Source organism: Ctenopharyngodon idella, chromosome 2, assembly GCF_019924925.1.
Source record: "Ctenopharyngodon idella isolate HZGC_01 chromosome 2, HZGC01, whole genome shotgun sequence".
Lineage (NCBI taxonomy): Eukaryota > Metazoa > Chordata > Actinopteri > Cypriniformes > Xenocyprididae > Ctenopharyngodon > Ctenopharyngodon idella.
The window spans coordinates 41,261,977-41,288,277 of NC_067221.1; the positions used below are offsets into that span (position 1 = coordinate 41,261,977).

General features: G+C 34.7%; 3 protein-coding genes across 5 annotated transcripts in view; 1 reads left to right on the forward strand and 2 right to left on the reverse strand.

Annotated features, from left to right (window-relative positions):
• Positions 1-2,532: 2,532 nt before the first annotated feature.
• Positions 2,533-9,167, reverse strand: gpx4b (glutathione peroxidase 4b). The gene is made up of 7 exons (XM_051912906.1): positions 9,022-9,167; positions 6,635-6,729; positions 6,112-6,256; positions 3,330-3,481; positions 3,215-3,239; positions 3,072-3,131; positions 2,533-2,864 (listed from the first exon to the last, which is right to left on the reverse strand). The coding sequence occupies exons 1-7, from the start codon at positions 9,085-9,087 to the stop codon at positions 2,832-2,834; spliced, it is 576 nt and encodes a 191-aa protein (XP_051768866.1). The 5' UTR covers positions 9,088-9,167; the 3' UTR covers positions 2,533-2,831.
• Positions 9,168-9,428: 261 nt separating this feature from the next.
• On the forward strand, positions 9,429-12,703 carry polr2ea (RNA polymerase II, I and III subunit E, a). 2 transcript variants are annotated; one of them, XM_051912884.1, is made up of 7 exons: positions 9,429-9,596; positions 10,036-10,210; positions 10,287-10,402; positions 10,510-10,590; positions 11,964-12,022; positions 12,239-12,317; positions 12,423-12,703. In XM_051912884.1, the coding sequence occupies exons 1-7, from the start codon at positions 9,540-9,542 to the stop codon at positions 12,507-12,509; spliced, it is 654 nt and encodes a 217-aa protein (XP_051768844.1). In that variant the 5' UTR covers positions 9,429-9,539; the 3' UTR covers positions 12,510-12,703. The 2 variants fall into 2 exon arrangements, with proteins under 2 accessions (XP_051768844.1, XP_051768854.1); XM_051912894.1 differs by having other exon boundaries at positions 12,444-12,703.
• Positions 12,704-14,355: 1,652 nt separating this feature from the next.
• arhgap45a (Rho GTPase activating protein 45a) overlaps positions 14,356-26,301 on the reverse strand; it is a 35,939-nt gene continuing 23,993 nt past the window's right edge. For both annotated transcript variants that reach the window (XM_051868340.1, XM_051868347.1), the window contains exons 14-23: positions 25,749-25,873; positions 24,328-24,429; positions 23,956-24,054; positions 22,901-23,064; positions 21,330-21,518; positions 20,852-20,989; positions 18,099-18,337; positions 16,736-16,952; positions 16,560-16,611; positions 14,356-15,540 (exon numbers count right to left, since the gene is read on the reverse strand). In XM_051868340.1, the coding sequence (XP_051724300.1) occupies positions 15,275-15,540; positions 16,560-16,611; positions 16,736-16,952; positions 18,099-18,337; positions 20,852-20,989; positions 21,330-21,518; positions 22,901-23,064; positions 23,956-24,054; positions 24,328-24,429; positions 25,749-25,873 (1,591 nt within the window). In that variant the 3' untranslated portion in view covers positions 14,356-15,274. The remainder of the gene's footprint in view (positions 15,541-16,559; positions 16,612-16,735; positions 16,953-18,098; positions 18,338-20,851; positions 20,990-21,329; positions 21,519-22,900; positions 23,065-23,955; positions 24,055-24,327; positions 24,430-25,748; positions 25,874-26,301) is intronic.

Sequence of the window (26,301 nt, forward strand, 5' to 3'; positions counted from 1 at the left end):
TCACCTACTAATCAAAGTTATATATTACAACTGACTATCAGGACACGAATAACAGGCACAGTTCGCATGGAGGGTCAGAAATCAACCAGGACTCGAGGTCAAAATGCTACCAAAATATATTAAAAATGCAGGGTGAAAAATAGTGAATTTCTCTGTTATCTCGTTTTGGACACCAGTCATGCATAACTACATGCTTTTAATTGTAAAAGTATTCATTGTGCTCTGTTTTGGGCATTTTGGGCTTTTTTTTTTTTTGTATATGATCTGACAATTAACTGAAATAATAATTCCACTCAATTTTGGGTTTGTGAAGGAACTGCAAAGGGTTAATAATAATATAAAATGATTTTAAAATGAAAACAAATCTTACTAAAAAGAGTGAAATATTTTATGAGTTTACCTGCAAGTCATCTTGACTAAATGGACAAACAGCAGAGACCCTTGAACATGTGAATGTGTTATATTATTAAAATATTAATAAAATCTCAGTTGGATTTCAAGTAAATATTTTAGGTCAAATGTGTTTGGGAATCACTGGGTTATCTGAAACATTTGACATAGATGGACCGCTGTGCTTTTATTACGGATAGAGGATAAAGATAGAGATAAAACATGGGGAAATATTGCTCCTAATAAAAGAAGGTTAATTTCAGACACTGTCCTGAAGTAACTGAGTTTTACTTACAGGGATCAACACAGGATTCCTATTGGAATTTCGATTACATAGACTTTTAAACAGTGGATTAGTTGGTAACACTTTACAGTAAGGTTCATTAGTTAACTAATAATGAACTGCACTTATACAGCATTTATTAATCTTAATTTCAACATTTATTAATACATTATTAAAATCTTGCTAACATTAGTTAATGCACTGTGAACTAACATGAACAAACAATGAACAACTGTATTTTCATTAACTAACGTTAACGAACATTAGTAAATACAGTAACAAATGTAATGCTCATGGTTAGTTCATGTTAGTTAATACATTAACTAATGTTTAACTAATGAACCTTATTGTAAAGTGTTAACGATTAGTTAAACTGTGCCATTATTCTAAGACAATACAGTCAGAGTTCTGGTAAAGATTACACAATATCCAATAGGATCCTAAGAATTAAAAAAAAAAAGTAAGCATCCAGGTAATCCAACAGGATTCTTATTGGATCCGCGATGTGTGCATCCTCAATAGTCACATGGCAGGATGTACAATGTCTAGTATAGGAATCGTTAATCCGTTGTCATGAGAAATCGGGTCCCCCCCAGGAACCGGCTCTGCCTGATCAAAAGTTGTTTTCATGATATCTTGACTAATTATAACCTATTTCACCATTGTATGAAGTTTATTACATTAAGTGCACAAACAACATGCTTGAAATATAAAATGAATGCATATGTATTGCATAATAAATCAAACTGGAAACTCAACCATGCCTAAAAATGTAATTTTTTGTAATAAGGATAAGGATTGTTGCAACATACCATGTTCTGTAAAAGTAATTTAATATTAATATTACACAATAATAGCAATGTGGTATAGTATATAATAATACTATAATAAATTTGTAATTAATTAATTGTCATGCTAAGTACACGCAAACATCATTAATTTGAAACATGTTATTGGGAACTATATTGGAAGCAAAAAACATACCTAATATACTATAAGCTAGCTAGCAGGCTAATCGGGTAGACATATGCTATGCTACATAAGCTAACTAAAAAAAAACTGAAACAACGAGAAATGCTTGATTTCACAACCTATAGCTTCACTTATATACTAGTATATGAACCATGTGATTTAAAAGACATTAATGTTCATTATAACGCATTTTAAACTATATAAATCATAACGTGATTTTGCAGGAATTCTAATCGGGCGCTAAAAATACTACCCATTAAAAGTCCTGGTCTCCTTTAGGACCCCGAGTGATCCCATATTTCTCACCTCACCGTATAGATGAGACACCACGGTTCAAAACGCACATGATTCTCGGATTAATTGCAAAGTTTGACCATCATACAATGACTGTTTATCATTTGCACGTGTTTTAGGTCCTGTCAGTTTAAACATTCAAGTGATTTTAAACCATTTGAACACAAGATGGCGCGAAAGAGAACTCAATTCTGAATGTGCGTCTGATTTCTGTGTGTGCACATACATGTGAACACTGATTTCCTTTCTCTTCACCGTCTATTTGTGCCTGAACAGACACATACACGATAAAATTGTCAAAGTGCATTGTATCCTCATGAACACAGTTGCTTATGGCTTATTAGGTGAACTGAGAAAGAACCAGATGTCTAACAGAATTTTGGATCGGCACATTCGGTCTTAAAGTGACAGCAGCCTAATATTCCTGCTGCTTTGTGTCTTCAATGTTAATCAAACAACAAAACGCAAAGAGAAAAATCACTTTTTGTAGCTTTAACACAGATTTATTAGGTTTAATTTATTGCAATGTCAGTTTTTTCCAGTGTCGTGAAGAAAGAAAACATACTTTGTAAAGGAACTGGCCACACAGGAAGTTCTGACACTACTGTTTAATTATCATCACCGCTCGTTAGAAAATGTTCTTTAGGTACATGAGTTTGATTTTCAGTGCATGCAGCCATTGATCTCCTCTCTGGTGACACGTCTGGACATCGGAGGGTTGTTCCCAGAGAATTTGCACGCCAGAGGACATCAGGCCGTCCCTACCTGAACACAGGCTTGAGGAACGGCCGTCACAGATCTGGGCGACACCCTGCCAATGTCCAGTCATCGGCCAGAGAGGAGACAAGCGCATGTGAGACACATGGACGGAGATCGGATTTGATCCAAATGGCTACAGGTACTTGGGGAGATCCTTTTCAACAACCTGATGGGACAAATAAAACATTGGAGGTTATTTTTATTTAATCAAACTAAAAATGTTCTCAAGTGCAAACTCTTCGAATCTGACATAAGAATTACTGGTACTGAAGTTACTTAATGACCCTTATATGCATGAAGGAGAGTAAATGATGATTAATTTTTCTTTTTTAAGTTTCACAGAAAGTGGAAAAAAAGAGTATTGTTGACTTACGCTGGGATCGTCCATCGGTCCGTACCTCTTCACAACCTGACCTTCTTTGTCAATGAGGAACTATGATAAAAAACAACAGTTTTGAGCTCACAATATTGCAGCCAATTAGAGAATAATATCATCCATTAACATGCAATAGTTACCTTAGTGAAATTCCATTTGATGTTGCTGTGGAAATAAAAACAGCATTTATGTCAAACGATCAATGCATTAGAGAACGAGTGAAAAATGTTGAGTAGAGAAACCAAACAAACTCACTTTCCCAGAGTCCCCTTGCCTTTGGGCTGGTCTTTCATCCATTTCCAGAGAGGATGGGCCCCGTCGCCGTTCACCTCGATCTTACTGAAGAGGTCGAACTCTGCATTGTAGCCTTTGGCAAACTCCTTGATCTCCGCCTCGGTTCCAGGCTCCTGTAAAAACAGAGAAACAAGCCTGAACGCTTAGACTGGATTACACAACAGAAAACTTTTATCTGATGTGTCGAAAGCTGCCCGACACAGCAAAACACAGAACAGAAGACCATATGATGGCTTTCTGTGAGATTAAAGTGCTTATAAATGATTAAATATAGGCAGGAAAAATCAGACCATTCACAATTGAGTATGCAAATACTGTGATGACGTCATTGCCACTGGTTACATTTTAAATGCTGAACATACTATGTGAGGAATGTCCATACACTTAAAGGTGCAATATGTAACATTTTTTTGTCCGCTAGAGGTCGCTAGAGGCAAATTCAAAACAAAGGCGTAACTTGATAACGCCAAGTTTGAGCGCGGAATAGGACTTGGGCAGAAATCATGTTCATGGATGCGATTATTAACGTTACTGTAGTATGAAGCAGAGCAGGACCGAGTGTTGTGGAGCTGAACGAGGCCGCTGGAGCAATTCTGCAACACACGCCTCACGAGCAGCGGAACTTTTATTATGCCACAGTCGCCGTATGAGGTAACACAGCCCTGTTTATCATATTAGATACATTTGAGTGTGTTGAAAATGTTATAACGTTACTCTGTGCGTTCGCTCGGCGGCTGCTGCGAGACACACTTTAGTAAGATTTTAGAATATCATATTAAATGTTGGATGGCTTGTGTTGATAAATGGCATGGAATTAATTTTAAAATGTATTGTATGATGGAGAAAATGCTGTATTACTTTTACTAAAAAAATCTGATTATGCTATGTTAGCTACTTCACAAAATAGTGTTTTTCTCTGAGGCATGGTAAAGCATGGTACTCGCAAAAAATCAAGAAAATTAGATTTAAACAATAAGACTAAACGTGTTGAGCTATATAACAATAAAGTTTTCTGTCTATAAATATATCAAAACAGTTGTTATCTTGTCTATTAAAACACAATATATTAATGCGTCTTTGGTGTTTCCATGGTGTCTACAAAATAAAACCGGAAACCGAGGGTAACGCGGGTAACGCGGGTATGACGCCATTGACCGGCGACTCCTCACACGTCCCGGAGCCTTGGCTAAAACTGCAATTTTCTCAAGATTTACAAATAGTTGGAAACATTTGGTATATATTGTAAGTTCTCAAGTGAACAAAATATATAACACTGGCCTAGTGGTTTTTGGATATTTTACTGCAAAAATATTACATATTGCACCTTTAATGATTATAATAGAACCCAATGTTTTGCACATTCATTTCTTACCGATGGAGTTTTTCGCCTTACCACATGGTACTTCCGCCTACATCACATGTGACCTTTCCAACGTGATTATGTCATGCGTGGCACATCGCAGAAAAGTGCAAGATGAGCATTTGTGGTTAAAAAGTATATAATTTTTATTTTTTTTATAAAATGACCGATTGTTTCTCTAGATAAGACTCTTATTCCTCGTCTGGGATCGTGTAGAGCTCTTTGAAGCTGCACTGAAACTGACATTTGAACCTTCAACCCGTTGAACCCCAGTGAAGTCCACTATATGGAGAAAAATCCTGGAATGTTTTCCTCAAAAACCTTAATTTCTTTTCGAATGAAGAAAGAAAGACATAAACATCTTGGATGACATGGGGGTGAGTAAATTATCAGGAAATTTGAATTAACTAATCATTTAACCTACTTTTTGTAAAAAAAACCCAGATGCCCACTTTATTTTCAGCACAGCTGTATTTGATGGAGCAGATGATAGTTTAACTACAGGCACATATTGATCATAGAGATCTGTATGTCACTGCAGATGAAGGACTTATAAAGCAATTTGAAGCATTTTGCATCTGTTGTTGTAAGATTAAATCTCACCCCACAACAAAATATAATCCACTTACAGCTTCAGTTACGTGACCTACTTACAGTGATGACAGTGAACAGTCCTACAGTCAGATAACACTTACATTTAATTGTCAAAGAACAACTGTTCGGGACTGAATTGGTTGTAATTCACAATATAATCCCACACCAAAGTCTTACTATTTTTGCAGCATTGCATAACTCTTAATTTTCAGTATGCATGGAATACTGTATCCCATAATGCAACATGCCTGATTTGCGTGTTATAAAGTCAGAATTGTGAGTTATAAAGTCAGAATTGTGTGACAAAGTCAGAATTGTGTGACATAAAGTCAGAATTGTGTGACAGTCAGAATTGAGAGTTATAAAGTCAGAATTGTGAGATATAAAGTCAGAATTGTGTGACATAAAGTCAGAATTGTGTGACAAAGTCAGAATTGTGTGACATAAAGTCAGAATTGTGTGACAAAGTCAGAATTGTGTGATATAAAGTCAGAATTGCGAGATATAAAGTCAGAATTGTGAGATATAAAGTCAGAATTGTGTGATATAAAGTCAGAATTGTGTGATATAAAGTCAGAATTGTGAGATATAAAGTCAGAATTGTGAGATATAAAGTCAGAATTGTGTGATATAAAGTCAGAATTGCGAGAATTGCGAGATATAAAGTCAGAATTGTGAGATATAAAGTCAGAATTGCGAGATATAAAGTCAGCATACTATTTATTTACATAGCATGCAAAACTCAGAATAAAATGCAGTGCACACTGGTATTTGCATTCCTGTACATACCTGCTTTCCGAACTGGTTGCAGGGGAAGCCCAGGATCCGTAAACCTTTCTCAGCGTACGTGGCGTGCATTGCCGCAAACTGAGTGTAGTTTACAGGAGTCTTCCCTCACTTGGAGGCTACGTTAGTGATGATGCACACGTAACCCCTGACAACAGACAAACACACTATGACCCATTTTCCTAGAGCAAGATTACGCTTGGACTAAGACTAAAAATAACTGGATGCACAATGATGAATGTGCATTAAGAGGACGGCTGCAACTGAAGCAAAAGCAGTGCAAAACTCTCCATCATGATGCGAGGATGTGTGGGTGGACTGGCTTTTGCGTTGGCATTTATTACTGCATTTATAGCATTTTTTTATTTGGCTGTTTTGGCATGCACCACATTCATTCCCTCTCGACTGCATCCGGATGATGAGTTGCATTACATGCAAGTTTAATACTGTGCATTAGGGCTTTGTTCAAATCACTACCCATAAAAAACGTATGAGCGATTTAACACATCAAATCAATTCTGTTCACCTGTATTTCTCCAGAGACACTTCATTTCCATCAATGTCTTTGGCTGAGAAATCGTATATGGATTTGGCCGACTGCCAGTCATTGGCTTGGGCACACTGCAATAAACAGAGAGAGGTTAAAGGTCACGAGGCGTGACGAGTGTCTAGATGAATGCCGTCAGATACTGACCACAAGAACAATGATGCACAATCATGTGCTATAAATCAATTATGCAATTTCCTAATGCAATAGCTTAGCTTGTGAAATGTCAAGTCATCTTTGCCCTGAAAGTGTTGTGTGTGATTTTTAACTCAAGTTATGCATAACACAAGAAACTATATATTCATTTACTGGGATTTTAATAAAAAGTTTGGCATTAAAATTACATTATGACATTATCTAGAGCTCCTACACAAAGCAGATTTTCCATCTGTGGGACTGTGTACAGCAAACACAGCGTCACAGGGGATTCGTCGCGCTTACGGGAAACACGTAAACATCTTACAGGTGGAACTAGTCAAGCTAAACAGATTTGAGAGTAATCCATTACACGCCTATCTGAGAGCTCAGACTATATATGCCTCTATATGACAGTCCAAAGTACATTTTATATGTTTGAGATTAACAATTATACAAAAAAATACTTTGGAAAATATAGATCCCTATTAAGTTCATGCTGTGTGGGTTTATTTATTAGTACGACGCTTTTAGGCTTCAAATATGACACAATCACATGATATTTGGGTCACTGACGAATAAGGATTTTAAAAGTGTAAAAAAACATAATAGAGATATAATTCATTTTGAAGTTTTATTAAATGTTAACAATGAGATTATGAGGTTTTTATAATTAATTAACATTGCTTTTTTAATTTTTTACAAGACGGACAAAATTTGTCACCAAAAAAGTCATTTGGTTTCACCAAAATTTCAGTTTTACCGAATGACACTTTTGGTTATACCGAATGACAATATTTTCACACAATGCTAACTGATATGCTGATATTTAGCTAGCTAGCAAAAGAAAATCAACATTTTATATTTAGTACAAGTTTTTAAAATATTACAACACTTTCCATGTTTTATAGCGGTTGCACCGAATGACCTGATGTTTCGGGACATGCGTATGATCAAGTGAAAACATGAATTTTTCAAATAGTTAAGAGAGAGTTAGTTACTTTGCTTCAGGACCATGTGGTCCTTTGCAGGTGTCTGAATGATGTCACATCCTGTCACATGATACTGACCGCATGACTTGATCCAAAATGGTCCCTTTATATGGGTTACTCCGAATGACATCAATGAAATTCATTTTTCTGGACATTCTTTCTTATAACAAAGCAACGACTTCTACACATAATTTTAATACCATTTTGCACTATGTTGATATATGATGATATAAAATCATGCCAGAATAAAGAAATATACACATTTATTACATTTTAAGATATTTTAATCACAAATGAAATGGCTGTATTGGCCTTTGGACGGTTAAACCGAATGACCTTGTGACACTTCAAAATCTTTAAAATACCTTTATATGTAACAAAATATAATTAAAACCTTTTGGATTCGATAAAAGAGATCTAATTGTACTACCTTACATACTTTGGATGCCATATCTTTGTTTTTTATTATTAATATTAAGGCCTTTGGACAAAAAAATGACCCGTTATGTCACGTAATTTTCAGTGAAGAGATGATGTGATTGTGTGTGGCTGAATGTGTCATACATGTTCATTATATCTGCAGGCACAACAACTTTGATTTTACTACAGATTTGGGAGAGGCAAAGTGCAAATGAGCCTAAGGAGGCACTTTATGACAGTTTATTTAAATAAGCATATTACATATTTGTTTGGAATGATTTTATACTTATAGTAAAATATTAAATTTGACAGATTAAATGAATGCACCTGCTACAACCTACAATAAAACATACACCAGTTCTTTATATTTGACTGTTTGATGCATTTAGGACATAATGATACATACATAATGATTAAAACTTATAAATGATTAACATTATCACCAAATAGCAGAACTGATTTATCTTCTCCACGTGATTAAATTCAAAAGTCATCAACACTAAACCCAAACCAGGCCTAAAACCTCTGTTTACCAACAAACTGGACTTTTATGAGTCGTTTCGTAACAAAATACACTAACAGAACGCACATAATTTCATTTTAAATTATAAACAATCCCACAGAGACATGATTACATCATTAAAGCTAACGGGCTAATGTTCCTCCACCGGAATGAATTACCGGAGACACGCAGGTGCTCACGAATAAACACACCGGACTTTGACCTACTTACAACAACAACATAAACTATCTGTCAAAAACACGAAAGCGCCTTAAACACAGTTAAACGGCATTTAAAATGTTTGTATGAGGTCTTACCATGGCTCTAGTGAAGCTCTTGCTGCCCAGCGCCCCAATCAACAGCGCTCTCTGAAACAACCACATAGTATTGCGGCACAAAACTCCGCCTAACTACTGGAAAGACACGCCTCTTCTGTCAGCTTCAGCCAATCAGAGACGGCGCTTATGCAACTAACGTAAAATCATATGATGAATACGTAGAATGCGTATGTTTTTACTTTGTTATATTACATATTATTATTTTTATTTCCGTTGGAATTGCAATGGAACAAATACAAAACATATATGTATTAAAAATATATTTAAAAAAAATTATGTAAATAATTGATCTTATCTCTGTAACGTTATAGCTAGTCATGGTTATGCGGTGAAACCACTGGTTTTTATTTTGATTAAGCTTTATTTTGTGCCTGGCAATGAATTAGACGCCATCCAGGGGTCCTTCGCTTCCACTGTGAGCACGTGACTGATGAAACGAAGCGCGCGTAGTTTAAAAGCAGAGTGTTTTAGGACTGTGTGATCAGTAAAACGCGCTAATGGACGATGAGGAGGAGACTTATCGATTATGGAAAATTCGCAAGACCATAATGCAGGTGTGAATGTAGCTGTTCTCCATTTATAACCCGTTTGCTGGTTGATAACATTAAACACGTGATCTTAAAGGGATAGTTCACCCAAAAATGAAAATTCTGTCATCATTTACTCACCCTCAAGTTGTTCCAAATCTGCATAAATTTCTTGGTTCTGCTGAACACAAAGGAAGATATTCTGACGAATAACAGTTGCTGGTCCCCATTGACTTCCATTGTATTTTTTTTTCTCTCCATACTATTGAAATCAATAGGGCTCATCAACTGTTTGGTTACCCATTTTCTTCAAAATATCTTCTTAATAATCTTCAACAATATATTACACGTATTACATTAATTTTTCACAGTATAATTTGGGATGTTATATAGCTGCATTTGCATAAGCTGCATTAATATTGCAGAAAACAAGCAAATCTCACATTAACGTTGTTTTCTGCCGTAGCTCTGCCATGATCGAGGGTTTCTGGTGACCCAGGATGAGCTGGACCAGACCTTGGATGAATTTAAAGGTCAGTTCGGTGACAGGCCCAGTGAGGGGCGACCCAGACGGACGGATCTCACCGTGCTGGTCGCCCACAACGACGACCCCACCGACCAGATGTTTGTTTTCTTTCCAGGTGAGATCTGATGCACGAGTCCATGTGACTTTGAACGTTTCAAATGTGCTTATCAGAGTGTTTTGCATCCACGCAGAGGAGCCTAAAGTGGGCATCAAGACCATTAAGATGTATTGCCAGCGGATGCAGGAAGAAAACATCACTCGGGCCATTATCGTAGTCCAGACGGGCATGACGCCATCTGCTAAACAGGTACGATACAAACTCTGTCTCACCTGGAGCCTTAAAAACAGCTGATCAGATGCCAAGCAAGCAGATGGATGGTATGAGTTGACCTGATGATGATGATTGTTTTGCAGTCTTTAGTTGACATGGCACCAAAATACATCCTGGAACAGTTTCTACAGCAAGAGCTGCTAATAAACATCACAGAGCATGAGGTGAGACGCTTTCACTTCCACTGTTACACGCAAAACACAGGCTCTATTTTTGCTTCTTTTACAGTAAAAGAGAAGCATAATAAACATTCTTTGTCTAACCCAAATATATTATCTGAATTGTGTAATCACATTGAGATTGTGATATGATGAATATCTGCTGTTAGAAGAACAAAAACTACTAAATTCTAATTCTGTCTAAAAATTATTTGTCAATCAAATTATTAGTATATTAAAATATTAAAGCATATTGTATTTAAGAACATTAAAAATATAAATATTATGAATATAGAAATTACTTATTAAATTCATATTGAAATTTGTTATATTAACAAATATTGCACAATATTTTATAATATGAATATTTAAAATATTAGTGTATAATATTTAAGAACTTTAATAATACTATTATGAATATAAAAAATATTAAAAAATCATATTGAGATTTGTTATATTAACAAATATTGCACAAGATATTTTAATATGAATATTTAAAATATTAAAGCATAGTATTTACAACATGAATATAAATATTAAGAATATAAAAATTAATTATTAAAAAATCATATTGAGATTTGTTATATTAACAAATATTGCACAAAAGATTTTATGAATATTTAAAATATTAAATATACAGTATTTACAACATTAATAATATACATTTTATTATTATTAAATAATCATTGAGATGTTATATTAAATTGCACAAAAAGTATTTTATATGAATAATTGAAATATTTATTACAGCATATAGTATTTAAGAACTTATTATGAATATAAAAATTATTTATTAAATCATATTGAGATTTGTTATATTAACAAACATTGCACAAAAGATATTTTAATATGAATATTTGAAATATTAAATATACAGTATTTACAACATTAATAATATAAATTACGAATATAAAAATGATTATTTATTAAATAATCATTGAGATTTGTAATATTAAATTGCACAAAGTGTGTTATATGAATATTTAAAATATTAATTACAGCATATAGTATTTAAGAACATTAATAATATAAATATTATGAATATAAAAATGATCATTTATTTAAAAAATCATTGAGATTTCTTACATTAATAAAAGTATTTTATATGAATATTTAAAATGCTAAAGCGTATAGTACTTGAGAACATTAGTAATATAAATATTACAAATATAAAAATAATTTATTAAATCATTGCGATTTGGACTGTGATGACGAATGTTTAACATCTGCTGATAAATGAACAAAAACTACTAAATTCTAATAAATGTTAAAGTACTAATAATATTATGAATATAAATATTTTAAATATAATTTAAAATATTTCATTATTCATTCTAAAAATCAGGAAATCTTTAATTGTTTGCTATGATCTCTTGCAGTTGGTCCCTGAACACATCGTTATGACAAAAGAGGAAGTGACAGAGCTGCTGGCCAGATAGTATCCAGATCTGAAGTGCGTTTACACTTCTAAAGTGTCAAACTGATTACCAAAATGTACTTGCCATTGGTCAGAAAAGCAGGTCATCCTGCTCCAAACTCACTCACTGCTGACCACATGTTAAACTGAGATATGAGAAAGTATTTCAACACACACATTTCACACGTGGCTCCTCTGTGACGTCACCTGTTACCAGCTTTTCTTGACTGTCGTCAGTAAACTGAAGGAGAGCCAGTTACCCAGAATTCAGTCTGGAGATCCCGTGGCACGATATTTTGGGCTGAAACGAGGGCAGGTGAGAAAATCATTTTATCTGAAAACTTCTGTGTAAGTTGAAATCTGGAGCACTTCACATTCACTATCATGGAAAGAGAGTATCATATAGTTTGAAGTATTATAGGCGTGGCTCTCTGTCCAACAGGTGGTGAAGATCATCCGGCCCAGTGAGACGGCTGGACGATACATCACGTACAGACTCGTACAGTGAAGACCAAGCTTTTATTTTTCTTTAACGTCAAGCTTAGATGTGACGGGCTTTTCACTGCGTCTCATGTTCTTTTGTTTTATAATGGGATTCTTGTGATGGACGGCAACTATTATGAATTTAATTTCCCTAAAACTTGAATTTTGTATTGTTTGTTTTTGCAAAACAACAAAATAAATCAATTTTTGTTCCATGAATGGTTTTTATCATGATGTTATGAATATTTTAAGGCATTAATGGCAAAAAATACTAAATTATTAAATTAATTTAAATTAATACTAAATTATTCATAGTAGAAATTATAGATTAGATATGTTTCCTTGAAATATGTGACGAGGGTATCATTACACTCCTAAAAAAATAAATAATAAATAAATAAATAAATAAAATATAAGAAAAAGTATGTGAACCACTTGCAGAATCTGAAAATGTGAATAATTTTTAAAAAAATAAAAGAGATCATACAAAATGCATGTTATTTTTTGTTTAGTACTGTCCTGAATAAGATGTTTACATATAATCCACAAGAAAAAAAATAGCTGAATTTATTAAAATGACCCCGTTCAAAAGTTTGTGAACCATTGATTCTTAACACTGTGTGTGGTTACCTGGATGATCTACGACTGTTTTTTTGTTGTGTGATGGTTGTTCATGAGTCTCTTGTTTGTTCCTGAGCAGTTAAACTGAGCTCTGTTCTTCAGAAAAATCCTCCAGGTCCTGCAGATTCTTCAGTTTTCCAGCATTTTCTGCATATTTGAACCCTTTCCAGCAGTGACTGAATGATTTTGAGATCCGTCTTTCCACACTGAGGACAACTGAGGGACTCAAACACAACTATTAAAAAAGGTTCAAACATTCACTGATGCTCCAGAAGGAAACATGACACTTTAAGAGTCGGGGGGTGAAAACTTTTTGAATTCGAAGATCAAGGTAAATTGTACTTAATCTGTCTTCTGAGAAACATGTAACTATCCTCTGTTGCTTCCGAAGGGCAGTACTAAATGAAGAAAAATTATATTTAAACAAAAAAAGAAAAATGTGGACATCTTCATCCTGTTCAAAAGTTTTCACCCCCCTGACTCAATGTATCGTGTTTCCTTCTGGAGCATCAGTGAATGTTTGAACCTTTTTTAATAGTTGTGTTTGAGTCCCTCAGTTGTCCTCAGTGTGAAAAGACGGATCTCAAAATCATTCAGTCACTGCTGGAAAGGGTTCAAATATGCAGAAGATGCTGGAAAACTGAAGAATCTGCAGGAGCCTGGAGGATTTTTCTGAAGAACAGAGCTCAGTTTAACTGCTCAGGACAAACAAGAGACTCATGAACAACCATCACACAACAAAAAAACAGTCGTGGATCATCCAGGTAACCAGTATTAAGAATCAAGGGTTCACATACTTATGAATGGGGTTATTTTAATAAATTCAGCTATTTTTTTTCTTGTGGACTATATATAAACATCTTTATTGTAAAATATCTTACTCAGGACAGTACTGAATAAAAAATAACATGCATTTTGTATGATCTCTCTTATTTTGTTAAAATTATTCATTCACAGATTCTCCAATTGATTCACATACTTTTTCTTGCAACTGTGTGTGTATATATATATATATATAATATAATAAACCACATTCCAGATCCTCTTAATTCAAAAACCCAAGCAACATTTTATAATATTTAAAATAATAAAGTTTTTTTTTTTTTTTAAATATTTATTAATTCTCATGTTCTTTTGTTTTATAATGGGATTCTTGTGATGGACAGCAACAATTTTGAATTTAATTTTCCTAAAACTTCAATCTTGGATTTTGTTTGTTTTTGCAAAACAATAAAAAAAAAAAAAATCAATTTTTGTTTCATGAATGATTTTATTAGGGTTTTGTGAACATTTTACATTAATGGCAAAAAGTTTACAAAGTAAATTATTAATTGCAAATATAATAGAAATTATAGTCTTATTAGGCATAAATGTTTCCTTGAAATATATACAGTTTCAGAATGTACAAAATGGATTTGAACTAAGTCAACATGTCATCAATGAAGTCAAGTGGTCAGAGAGCTTTTGTTAACATGGTTCAGATGAAGCTACAGTCCCAGGAAGATCTCACTGTATTTGGTTACACAGTACAGTCCTGCGGGAACAACCATCCTACCATCATTTATGAAATACACACACTATTACAAATGAAGCAGATGTTTGGAAGAGACATCTGCAAAAAGCATTACTCCAGCACTGACCAGCAGCGCGACCGTTAGTTCATTTAACCGTAACATCATTTTATGCTCCTTTGTCAATAAACAAAAGAAAATCTCCAGTGCATAGAAGAAACTATAATAAATATCAAAATGTTAAAAGTTCCTATATATCCCTATCAAAATATATATTGAGACTTCATGCAAAGGACTTCTAATATCTACACACTGACTCGCCTTGAATTTGTATTAAATAATAATGACGTTTATGTTTGTTCCTGAAGGACAGTAATTATTGTGGTTTATGCAGACTAGTGCACAGATGTACTGTTATACTGAATAAAGAGACTGATATTATATGAACATCCAGTTCATATCAGCCAATATTTGAAACTACACTGATCTCCGTTCTAAAAAAAAAGGTCAGAGGTCACTGAGAGGTCAAATCAGTTTGCCTGTCAGTCAAAACTGTAAATGTAAATAAATGTTGTTATTCTGACTTTTGGGAAATTAACATATACATACAGAAAGAACACATTTCTAATATTTTGGCCTGCCTAATGCCTCCCTCGTCTTACTGATCTGAGACCTGCTCGGAGTTGGTTTCCTCTGTATCGTCTGACTGCGGGTCTGTACCGGTGGTCTGCTCTGGGATGGTCTCTGGAACGAGTCCGCTCAGGTCCAGACTCGCTCTGGGACTCATCTGGTCGTCCTCTGTGCTGGTCTCACTCTCCTGACTCACCAGAGGAGGGCGCTGTCTGCTTCCTCTGCCCAGATCCTCCACGTCAGAGTCTGAGTCCAGCGAACGCTCCTGAGAACCAGAGGAGTCCACTGAATGACCTGAAGACAGACAAAACAAGACACCTGTTCAACAGTAAGACAGCACAATTTATTTCGAAAAAATTGAGGATTTTTTAACAAATATTGCGACTTGAACTGCAATATGATGAACATCTGCAATTAAAAGAATAAAAAGGCATTAAAATAATTACAACTAAACTACTAAATCCTAATACAGTTTCAATTTCTAATTCTAATCATAATATTAATTCTTAATTCACAACCCAGTGGATACAAAATATTATTTTATAACATTTATATGTAAAATATTAAAAATAAAAATATTAAATACAATATGTAAAATAAAATTTCTTATATTTCTTTATATGCTATATAAATAATATTCATTTTTAATTCATAAACCTATGGATACAACATTTATAACATTTATATGTAAAATATTTAAAACAATATGTAAAATACAAATTCTAATATTTCTTTATATGCTATATAAATATTCATAATTCTAATCCTAATATTAATTTTTAATTCACAAGCCTATGGATACAAAATATTATTTTATAACATTCATATATAAAATATTAAAAATAAAAATCTTAACTTCAATTTGTAATAAATAACAATATATAAATAATATTAATAATATTCCTAACTCTAATCCTAATATTAATTTTTAATTCACAAGCCTATGGATACAAAATATTATTTTATAATAACATTCATATATAAAATATTAAAAAGAAAAATTTTAAATTCAACTTGTAATTATATATATATATATATATATATATATATATATATATATATATATACCACAGTCCAGATCCTCTTCATTCAAAAAAAAACCAATCCACATTTTATAATACTAATATTTAAAATAATAAAGATAAAGTTTTTATTTAAATATTTATTCATTTTAATTATAATATTTCTAATACATATCCCACTTAATTTGCAAACCCAAGCATGAAACATATTTTATAATATTCATATATTAATTTTTTTTAAATTATTTAAATTATTTCATATTTATTATTTCTCATATATATTTCTCTCACCACATTCCAGATCGGCTCTGTTTGGCTCTTCGTGAGCTCCAGTCTCACAGTCCTGTATGGAGGAGAAGATGTGCATCAGAAGTGTGCTGTGACTGAACCACATCAATCCTCAATCACTGACACTCCCGTATAAACCCGTGTACTACATCACATGTTAGCAGTGACTGTGTGCAGACCTGGCTCTGAGCTGGAGAACTGACTGAGGAAGAGGAGATGAAGATGTTCTGCTGGAAGACGATCATAGCCTCTACGATGCGAGCCTGATGAGGGTAATCCACCAGAGAAGAGAGCGACACCGTGGCTCCGGTGGGTTTGGGTCTCATCAGGGTCGGGCCGAACACGATGCCTAAATTACTAGCGCTCATTTTATTATCTTGCTCCAACTCTGACACTCTGAGAGAGAGAAAACAAGACATTATACTGTGATGATTTATATTCTCAGCACACTTATGACAAATCTATAAAACGGCAGTTTGCGTACTTGATATTTCAAGCAGTGACTATTTTAAGAAACTTTTTTTTGTTTTTATATTCATGCAGTTTAATGCAACTTAAAATGCCGACCAGTTACAGGACCTAAAATACATGCTCTCATATATGAAAATGCTAAAAAATAATAGTTTCATGTTATTTGTCAACTACCAAATTATTTTGCATGCCTTGTTTTTTTTTGTCTTCTGAACACCTGACTTAAATTATTACAGATTTATTTTTTTTATTATTAAAATATTAAAGTTTCACCTAAATTATTAAATTATTAGACTTAAATTATTAATATATTAAAACTTAATAATCAAAATATTACATTAAAAAAATATTATAATATCTTAATTAGTAATTAATAAAAACGTTTATATTTTTTATTATTGAATTATTCAATTAATTGTTATTATTATTAAATAAAGTATCCCCCTAAGATTTAGTAAAGTTCCTTGCCTTTCTATAATTATGACAACCAATATATTTTATGATACATGAAAAAAATATTTTATTGTACAGTTTTTGTACAGTTCAGAGCAAAGTGTCAATATTTAGACTTTTTAATATTATACCTTTAATTTTAAGAATTATACATACTTTAAAACTTAAATTATTAATATATTAAAAGTTAAATCATCAAAATATTAGTTTTTTTTAATTGTTCTAAAATATTAATTAGTAATTAATAAAAATGTTTATATTTTTTATTATTGAATTATTAAATTAATTAATTATTATTATTATTATTAAAGTATCCCCCTAAGATTTAGTAAAGTTCCAGCCTTTCTATAATTATGATAACCAATACATTATTTGATACTAAAAAAAAAAAAAAAAAAAAAAAAATGATCATTGTTTTTGTACATTTTTAAACAGTTCAGAGCAAAGTGTCAATATTTAGACTTTTTTAATATTATACCTTTAATTTTAAAAATTATACATACTTTGGAACTGACATTTCTAATCACAATCTCATAAATCCCCTTCAGTTCATCTGTGAATCACGAGGGGTTTATAAACCCTGTCGTAGGTTATGAATCTGCAGGATCAGAATCTCACCTGCGCAGGTGCCGGACGATGTACTTCAGCGTGGAGATGTTAGCATGTGGCAACCGCTTCAGCAGCTCTCTGAGTTTCTGCACTAAGGTCAGCACCTCTGGTTCCGTTTCTGACCCACGATCCACCAGCTCTGGGCTTTTCACCCCCTCACCGGCCTCCGAGCCTTCTGAGTTCAGGCTTTCCTTCGCTAGTCCCATCAGATCATTATACAGACGGAAGGGCATGATGGGCTCTGGGAGCTGAGGAGGAGACAGAGACGATAAACATACCACAACGCTGGTCTATTACAGGAGCATTTTCATCTTAATGTCAATCAACAGCATCTGTGATATGATGTCAATTATTACACAGCCCTGCACCTTCACTATATTGCCAAAAGTTTTGGCACGCCTGCCTTTACGTGCACATGAACTTTAATGACATCCCATTCTTAATCCGTAGGGTTTAATATGGAGTTGGTCCACCCTTCGCAGCTATAACAGCCTCAACTCTTCTGGGAAGGCTTTCCACAAGGTTTAGGAGTGTGTTTATGGGAATTTTTGACCATTCTTCAAGAAGCGCATTTGTGAGGTCAGGCAGTGATGTTGGCGAGAAGGCCTGGCTCACAGTCTCCGCTCTAATTCATCCCAAAGGTGTTCTATCGGGTTGAGGTCAGGACTCTGTGCAGACCAGTCAAGTTCCTCCACACCAAACTCGCTCATCCATGTCTTTATGGACCTTGCTTTGTGCACTGGTGCGCAGTCATGTTGGAACAGGAAGGGGCCATCCCCAAACTGTTCCCACAAAGTTTGGAGCATGAATTGTCCAAAATGTCTTGGTAGCATTGAGAGCATTAAGAGTTCCTTTCACTGGAACTAAGGGTCAAGCCCAACCCCTGAAAAACAATCCCACACATAATCCCCCCTCCACCAAACTTTACACTTGGCACAGTGCAGTCAGGCAAGTACCGTTCTCCTGGCAACCGCCAAACCCAGACTCGTCCATCGGATTGCCAGACAGAGAAGCGTGATTGGTCACTCCAGAGAACACATCTCCACTGCTCTAGAGTCCAGTGGCGGCGTGCTTTACACCACTGCATCCGACGCTTTGCATTGCACTTGGTGATGTAAGGCTTGGATGCAGCTGCTCAGCCATGGAAACCCATTCCATGAAGCTCTCTACGCACTGTTCTTGAGCTAATCTGAAGGCCACATGAAGTTTGGAGGTCTGTAGCTATTGACTCTGCAGAAAGTTGGCGACTTCTGCGCACTGTGCGCCTCAGCATGCGCTGACCCCACTCTGTGATTTTACGTGGTCTACTAATTCGTGGCTGAGTTGCTGTTCCCAATTGCTTCCACTTTGTTATGATACCACTATCAGTTGACCGTGGAATATTTAGTAGTGAGGGAATTTCACGAATGGACTTATTGCACAGGTGGCAACCTATCACGGTACCACGCTTGAATTCACTAAGCTCCTGAGAGTGACCCATTCTTTCACACATGTTTGTAGAAGCAGTCTGCATGCCTAGGTGCTTGATTTTATATACCTGTGGCCATGGAAGTGATTGAAACACCTGAATTCAATGATTTGGAGGGGTGTCCCAATACTTTTGGCAATATAGTGAATATTAAATGTCAAACGTTTCTGTTTTAATGACAAGAAGTATTCAAAATGTATCATTAAACTTATAATCTGCAAACGAGTGGAAAAACATGTTCAAATACTCCATTTAAAGGCACAGTATGTAATTTTCGCCACTAGAGGTCCCATATGCAAAACAATAACATAGGCTTAGCTTGATGATGCTGTGAAGGAGTGTGGAATGATGGGAGTTGTCATTTTCACCTCCACTGCTGATGGAAATCAATCCGACAGGACTTTTTTTATAACCGTTATGTTTGATCACATGATTTTATTTCATTCTAATGAATTAGCCAGAAGTAATGTAATGTTAATGCTAAATTACTACTCATACATGTCACTTTATTTGTCGAATTAAATGGTGGGGTAATGCAGTGCAGTTTCATGTGTTCAAAACAATCATACTAAAAGTACATTTGAACGTACCCACCCGTACTTATGTTTCTCGGCAGTAAAAGTGGAAACCAAGGATAACGCGAATATGGCGTCATTGACAGGAGACACAATGACACGGGACGCTACACTGGTTAAAATTATGCATTTCTCTGGATTTAAACATTGTTCGAAACATTTGGGATAATGTAAGTACACAAGTGAACAAAATATACAACTGTGCTAGTGGGTTTTGCATATTTTAATGCAAAAATCCTACATATTGTGCCTTTAATGTCAAATAACTTTACTTAAAACACAAGTCTATAAATAAATAAGCTTTTGCACAAAATCTGTAATTTTCTGGCGCTGTTTGGATGTAGTAAAACACCCACAGATGTGTTTGTATTTTCTCCTGTCACTGCCCATAATTCTAATGTTGAAATTCAGGATTAGGCATGTCATACATGTGAGAATCATTTCTAGTGATAAAGGGATAATATAAGACTTGAAAGCAAAAATGCTACAAAACACACATCATATGTTGTGAGAAAGTGCCATGCTAGTGCAAAACAGGCACTCTTTTTGGGATGAGAACCCAAAATGAGTAAGAAACAAATATTGGGTTTCATTTAGCAAATATGTTGCTATAGATGATCATTTTCACTCACATATCAGTCTGCAAAATGAACAGGAGACGTCTTTATAATACATATGTGTAAGCTTGTATTTGTGTTTGCCTGTGTCAGGTGACTCACCTGTCTCAGGTAGAGCTTTAACACGTTGCTGATGTCATGTGGAGACGCCTGCGAGAGCTCCACCAGCTCTTTGCCGTTCTCAAATGCCTGGCACAACTTTTCCACACGGGTCTTCACGCCATTCACACGATAGATTCCCTGAAGACATGCAAAGAGAGCATTAACCCTATAAACCCAAGTGTGTCATATTTGAAATGCAAATTTCTTAGGCCTCTAATTGATCAAAACTTTGCAACTTTTGCAACCTTGTAACAAGATTATCATGAAGTGATACAATTAACCATGAATTTATGTGCATAACTCACATGCATATAATGTATAAAGTAGATTATTTGCTATTTTGTTTCAAATTTTATATGCAAATGAAGCAATGAGCAAACAGCACATTTATAATGCATTTATCAGATGTAAACATTCAAACCAATCAAAGGGAAAAAATAGGAACAACTTTATTCTTTTCAAAGCTTTCCTGTCGCACCTTCATTTTGAGCGCTCTCCTCTCGATCTCTGTGATGCATTTCTTGATGATGAAGGGAACGCCCTCCACGTCACCCTGCAGGACCTGAGAGAAATCGCGGCCGAAGAGCTGCAGACGACCCTGGAGCTTCTTATGACCACACTGGATGGCCAGAGACTCCAGACACTTCTTATGACACGCCAGGAAACACTTGACACACAAACACACACAAGTTCATCACTGATACTATCCGATGAGAACAAAACCGGAACTGAATTGAGCTGAATAATGACAATATTGTCTTCTGTAGAGCTGCTTTACGGCTGAAAATGAAGTTGTTTCATAACTGAATTTTGCAACACTGTCTGTAAAAAAAAAAAGAAAAGAAAAAGTGACCCTGGACCACAAAACCAGTCATAAGTCGCACGGGTATATTTGTAGCAATAGCCAACAATACATTGTATGGGTCAAAAATAGCGATTTTTCTTTTATGCCAAAAATCATTAGGATATTAAGTAAAGATCATGTTCCATGAAGATATTTTGTAAATTTCCTACCGTAAATATATAAAAAATGTATTTTTGTGAGTGGATATGCATTGCTAAGGACTTCATTTGGACATCTTTAAAGGCGGTTTTCTCAGTATTTTGATTTTTTTGCACCCTCAGATTCCATATTTTCAAATAGTTGTATCTCAGCCAAATATTGTCCTCCTAACAAACCATACATCAATAGAAAGCTTATGACGTATAAATCTCAATTTAAAATAATTGACCCTTATGACTGGTTTTGTGGTCCAGGGTAATATATATATATATTTATTTATACATATATACAGTCAAACCAAAAATTATTCAGACATTTTTGATATATTTTTACTAGTGGGTGCAGGACACTATAGTTCATTTCTGTAAGCGAGGATAGCAAAATAAACTGTGACATATTATACCAAAAAATTCTTCATACAGTGGACTACCAGTAAAACTGATAAAAATTTGGAACCAAAAATTATTCAGACACTTTGACCTGACCATGTTTTGCTTAAGTGTTATCTGACATAATTAAGATAAATTTTTTCTGACACAGTTTAACTCTGAGATCTTGTCATATTTTATTAGCATTTTTTTAAACTATAGTGAATAAACTGTATTAATGAATGAAATGTTCAAGGTGTCTGAATACATTTTGGTTTGACTGTATATATATATATATATATATATATATATATATATATAAAATTGCATCCAAATGAAAAGTTTGTGTTTACACAATATATGTGAACTGTGTATATTTATTATGTATACATGCATGTATATATTTAACAAAAATATATTATATTTCTATATAAAATATTTATATATAATGTAAATTATATATAAATATACAAATATACATGTAAATAAATACATGTAGTCCTTATTGTCGTGTCCTTCTGTATAACGCGCTATAAAAATAAATGTGACTTGACTTGTCGTTCAACATCAGTGATCTAGCGCACAATAATATTGTTTTATACAGTTGATTTGCAGGTATTATACATCTACAGTTTTGTCTGATACTGTCAAAAACATAAATGCATCGGTCAGTCTCACCTCCTCACATTCTGCGCCCTGGAAATAAACGTAGCTGTCACATTCTCTGCACTTTGATGGCGTGCGCAGCTTGCGCAGCCGATGGGTTTTTGCAGCTTTGGACAATCCCACATTTTTGAAAGGTCCAGTGGGCGTCACGCTTTCCGGTTCAATCCCATTTATACCTAAAAAACAACAAACATCCAGACACACTCATCATATATCATGACTATATACTAGATCTACTAAACAAGATTATTGTTTCTCCTAGACTGCAATGAGTTTAAAGTGCCCATTATGCCTTTTTTAAGCACCGCACCGCGCACCCATTGCCATAACTGAATGACAGCTGTCAATTGTATACAATGTATGGACAGAAAAGTTAGCATCGATTTTACCGTACCAATTCAGTCATTTTGGATGCTTTCTTTCCACGTTATAGAAGCAAAATAGCCCAAAATCTCAAAATTGGCCAGTGCATGAAAAACAGTGATTCTGTCTGTAGTGTCTTGTCTTAAAGGAATAGTTCACCCAAAAATGAAAATTATGTCATAATTTACTCACCCTCAGGTTGTTCCAAACCTCTAAAAATTTCTTTGTTCTGTTGAACACAAAGGAAGATATTTTGAAGAAAGTTTGTAACCAGGCCGCTTTGGGGCACCACTGACTTCCATAGTAGGGAAAAAAAATCACTATGGAAGTCAATGGTGCCCCAGAACTGTTCAATTTCCCACATTCTTTAAAACATCTTCCTTTGTGTTCAACATAACAAAAAAATGTATACAAGTTTGGAACAACCTGAGGGTGAGTAAATGATGACAGAATTTTCATTTTTGGGTGAACTATCCCTTTAAATGGAGAGCAAATTGAGACTTTGGCTTAAGTCTCCTGCTTCTCAGATGTTTCTTCTTAGAAAAAGACCCCAGTAATCTCACATGTGTTTCCTCCTTCAGAAGAGATCTTAAGATTGCTTCAGTGCTCAGATCTGCAAAGTGTGCACTCAAGTCTGGGGCAATAAAAAAGTCCCTCTGGGTATTTATATTTAATGTTTCCTTGAACTGTAATCTGTCACTCACTTTGTTCAAACGGGGTCATGACGGCGTCTCTCTCCTCTAAATCCTCATTAGACGACAAGGTGGCTGCAGAAACTGGCCTTGAAGGTTTTGAGATGTCACCTGAGACCAAAACATTATACAATATTATTGTAAACCATCCCGAGGTGTTGAACTGAGAGATATCGGAAGTCACCAAGTTTCTTTATGTGTAGACTCCTAAATGATTGTGAATGTTAGATTGAATATTCTAAATATTGGTCTATTTTTTGTGTAGATTGTTCTTAAGTTGTTGGTCTATTTAATACTGATGTTTCACTGTAAGAACAAGAATCTGTATTAATGCTGAAAGGTCAATAAAACAATAAACCAGACTGATCTGGTTGTGTTTCGTACCTGTGCTGGAGGTCGGAGAGCCCAGTCCACTTCCTGGACCAACACTGTCCGTGTCACTCAATGTGGATGGCCAGGACTTATGAGCTTGATGATGGTCTCTACCTGCAATGACAAATCACAACACATATGTCCACATAATCAATCTATTCATTTTAAAATGACAATTCACATCAAATACCCTAAATATTGTGACTGCAATGATAAAAACAGCCTGAAGGGGTGATCACACTGACAGCAATCTCTTCTGTTTATAAGGTAAGAAGATATGTTGTGTGTGTGGCCCCTAAAAGCTGATTTTGGTTCATTTATTGTACAACCCGAATTCCGGAAATGTTGGGACGTTTTTTAAATTTGAATAAAATGAAAACTAAAAGACTTTCAAATCACATGAGCCAATATTTTATTCACAATAGAACATAGATAACGTAACAAATGTTTAAACGGAGAAATTTTAGGCACAAAATGAGCTCATTTCAAATTTGATGCCTGCTACAGGTCTCAAAATAGTTGGGACGGGGGCATGTTTACCATGGTGTAGCATCTACTCTTCTTTTCAGTAGACTCTTTAGCCCGGAGGACACGGTGTCCGTGATTTCCAACAAAAATGTCAAATTTGGACTCGTCTGATTATAGAACACTTTTCCACTTTGAAAGTCCATTTTACATGAGCCTTGGCCCACAGGACACGACGGTGCTTCTGGACCATGTTCACATATGGCTTCCTTTTTGCATGATAGAGCTTTAGTTGGCATCTGCAGATGGCACGGCGGATTGTGTTTACCGACAGTGGTTTGTGGAAGTATTCCTGGGCCCATTTAGTAATGTCATTGACACATTTATGCCGATCAGTGATGCAGTGTCGTCTGAGGGCCCGAAGACCACGGGCATCCAATAAAGGTCTTCGGCCTTGTCCCTTACGCACAAAGATTTCTCCAGCTTCTCTGAATCTTTTGATGATGTTATGCACTGTAGATGCAATTTGACGTTGAGGAACATTGTTTTCCACAATCTTTTTACGCACTCTTTCACAGCTCTGCCCATCTTTACTTCTGAGAGACTCTGCCTCTCTAAGACATACCTTTTATAGCTAATCATGTTACAGACCTGATATCAATTAACTTAATTAGTTGCTAGATGTTCTCCCAGCTGAATCTTTTCAAAATTTCTTGCTTTTTCAGCCATTTGTTGCCCCCGTGCCAACTTTTTTGAGACTTGTAGCAGGCATCAAATTTGAAATGAGCTCATTTAGTGGATAAAAGTGTAAAATTTCTTCGTTTAAACATTTGTTATGTTATCTATGTTCTATTGTGAATGAAATATTGGCTCATGTGATTTGAAAGTCTTTTAGCTTTCATTTTATTCAAATTACAAAAAAAAAACGTCCCAACATTTCCGGAATTCGGGTTGTATGTAAAACTGACCTTGACTTCGTCTTTGTTTAACCACAGCGGCCTCTCCAAATCCCGCCTCCTCTGAGGTGGGCGGAGCTTCAGAGCTGTTCTGCCGCTGGTCATTAGAGAGGCTGTTGTTCCGGGTTCGAACATGCCTGATTAGGATAAAAATGATTTCATCATTTCCTTATTGCAACACATTCTAAATTACATGCAGTATGTTACTGCATGTAATTTCAAGCATTTGCGCTCAATACACAAATGAACCGGAAGTAATATTAACTAGGGCTGCACGATTTGAGGGGAGAAGATTTTTCTGATAAAAATTGCCACTGATATTTAACATTTGATTTACCAAAAAAATCCAGGTTTGCTGCGCTTGTTTGTAGGGCTGTACAATTTTGCCCAAATCTATGATTATATATCAATATGACTATAAAATAATAATAATAATTATTATTATTACTAAATAAAATTAATAAATAATATGGAACAAAATAAGAAAAAATAAGATATATTACTATTGTAATAATTCACTGTAAAATTGAGTATTTAAAAATAATAATAATAAATTACAGTATTG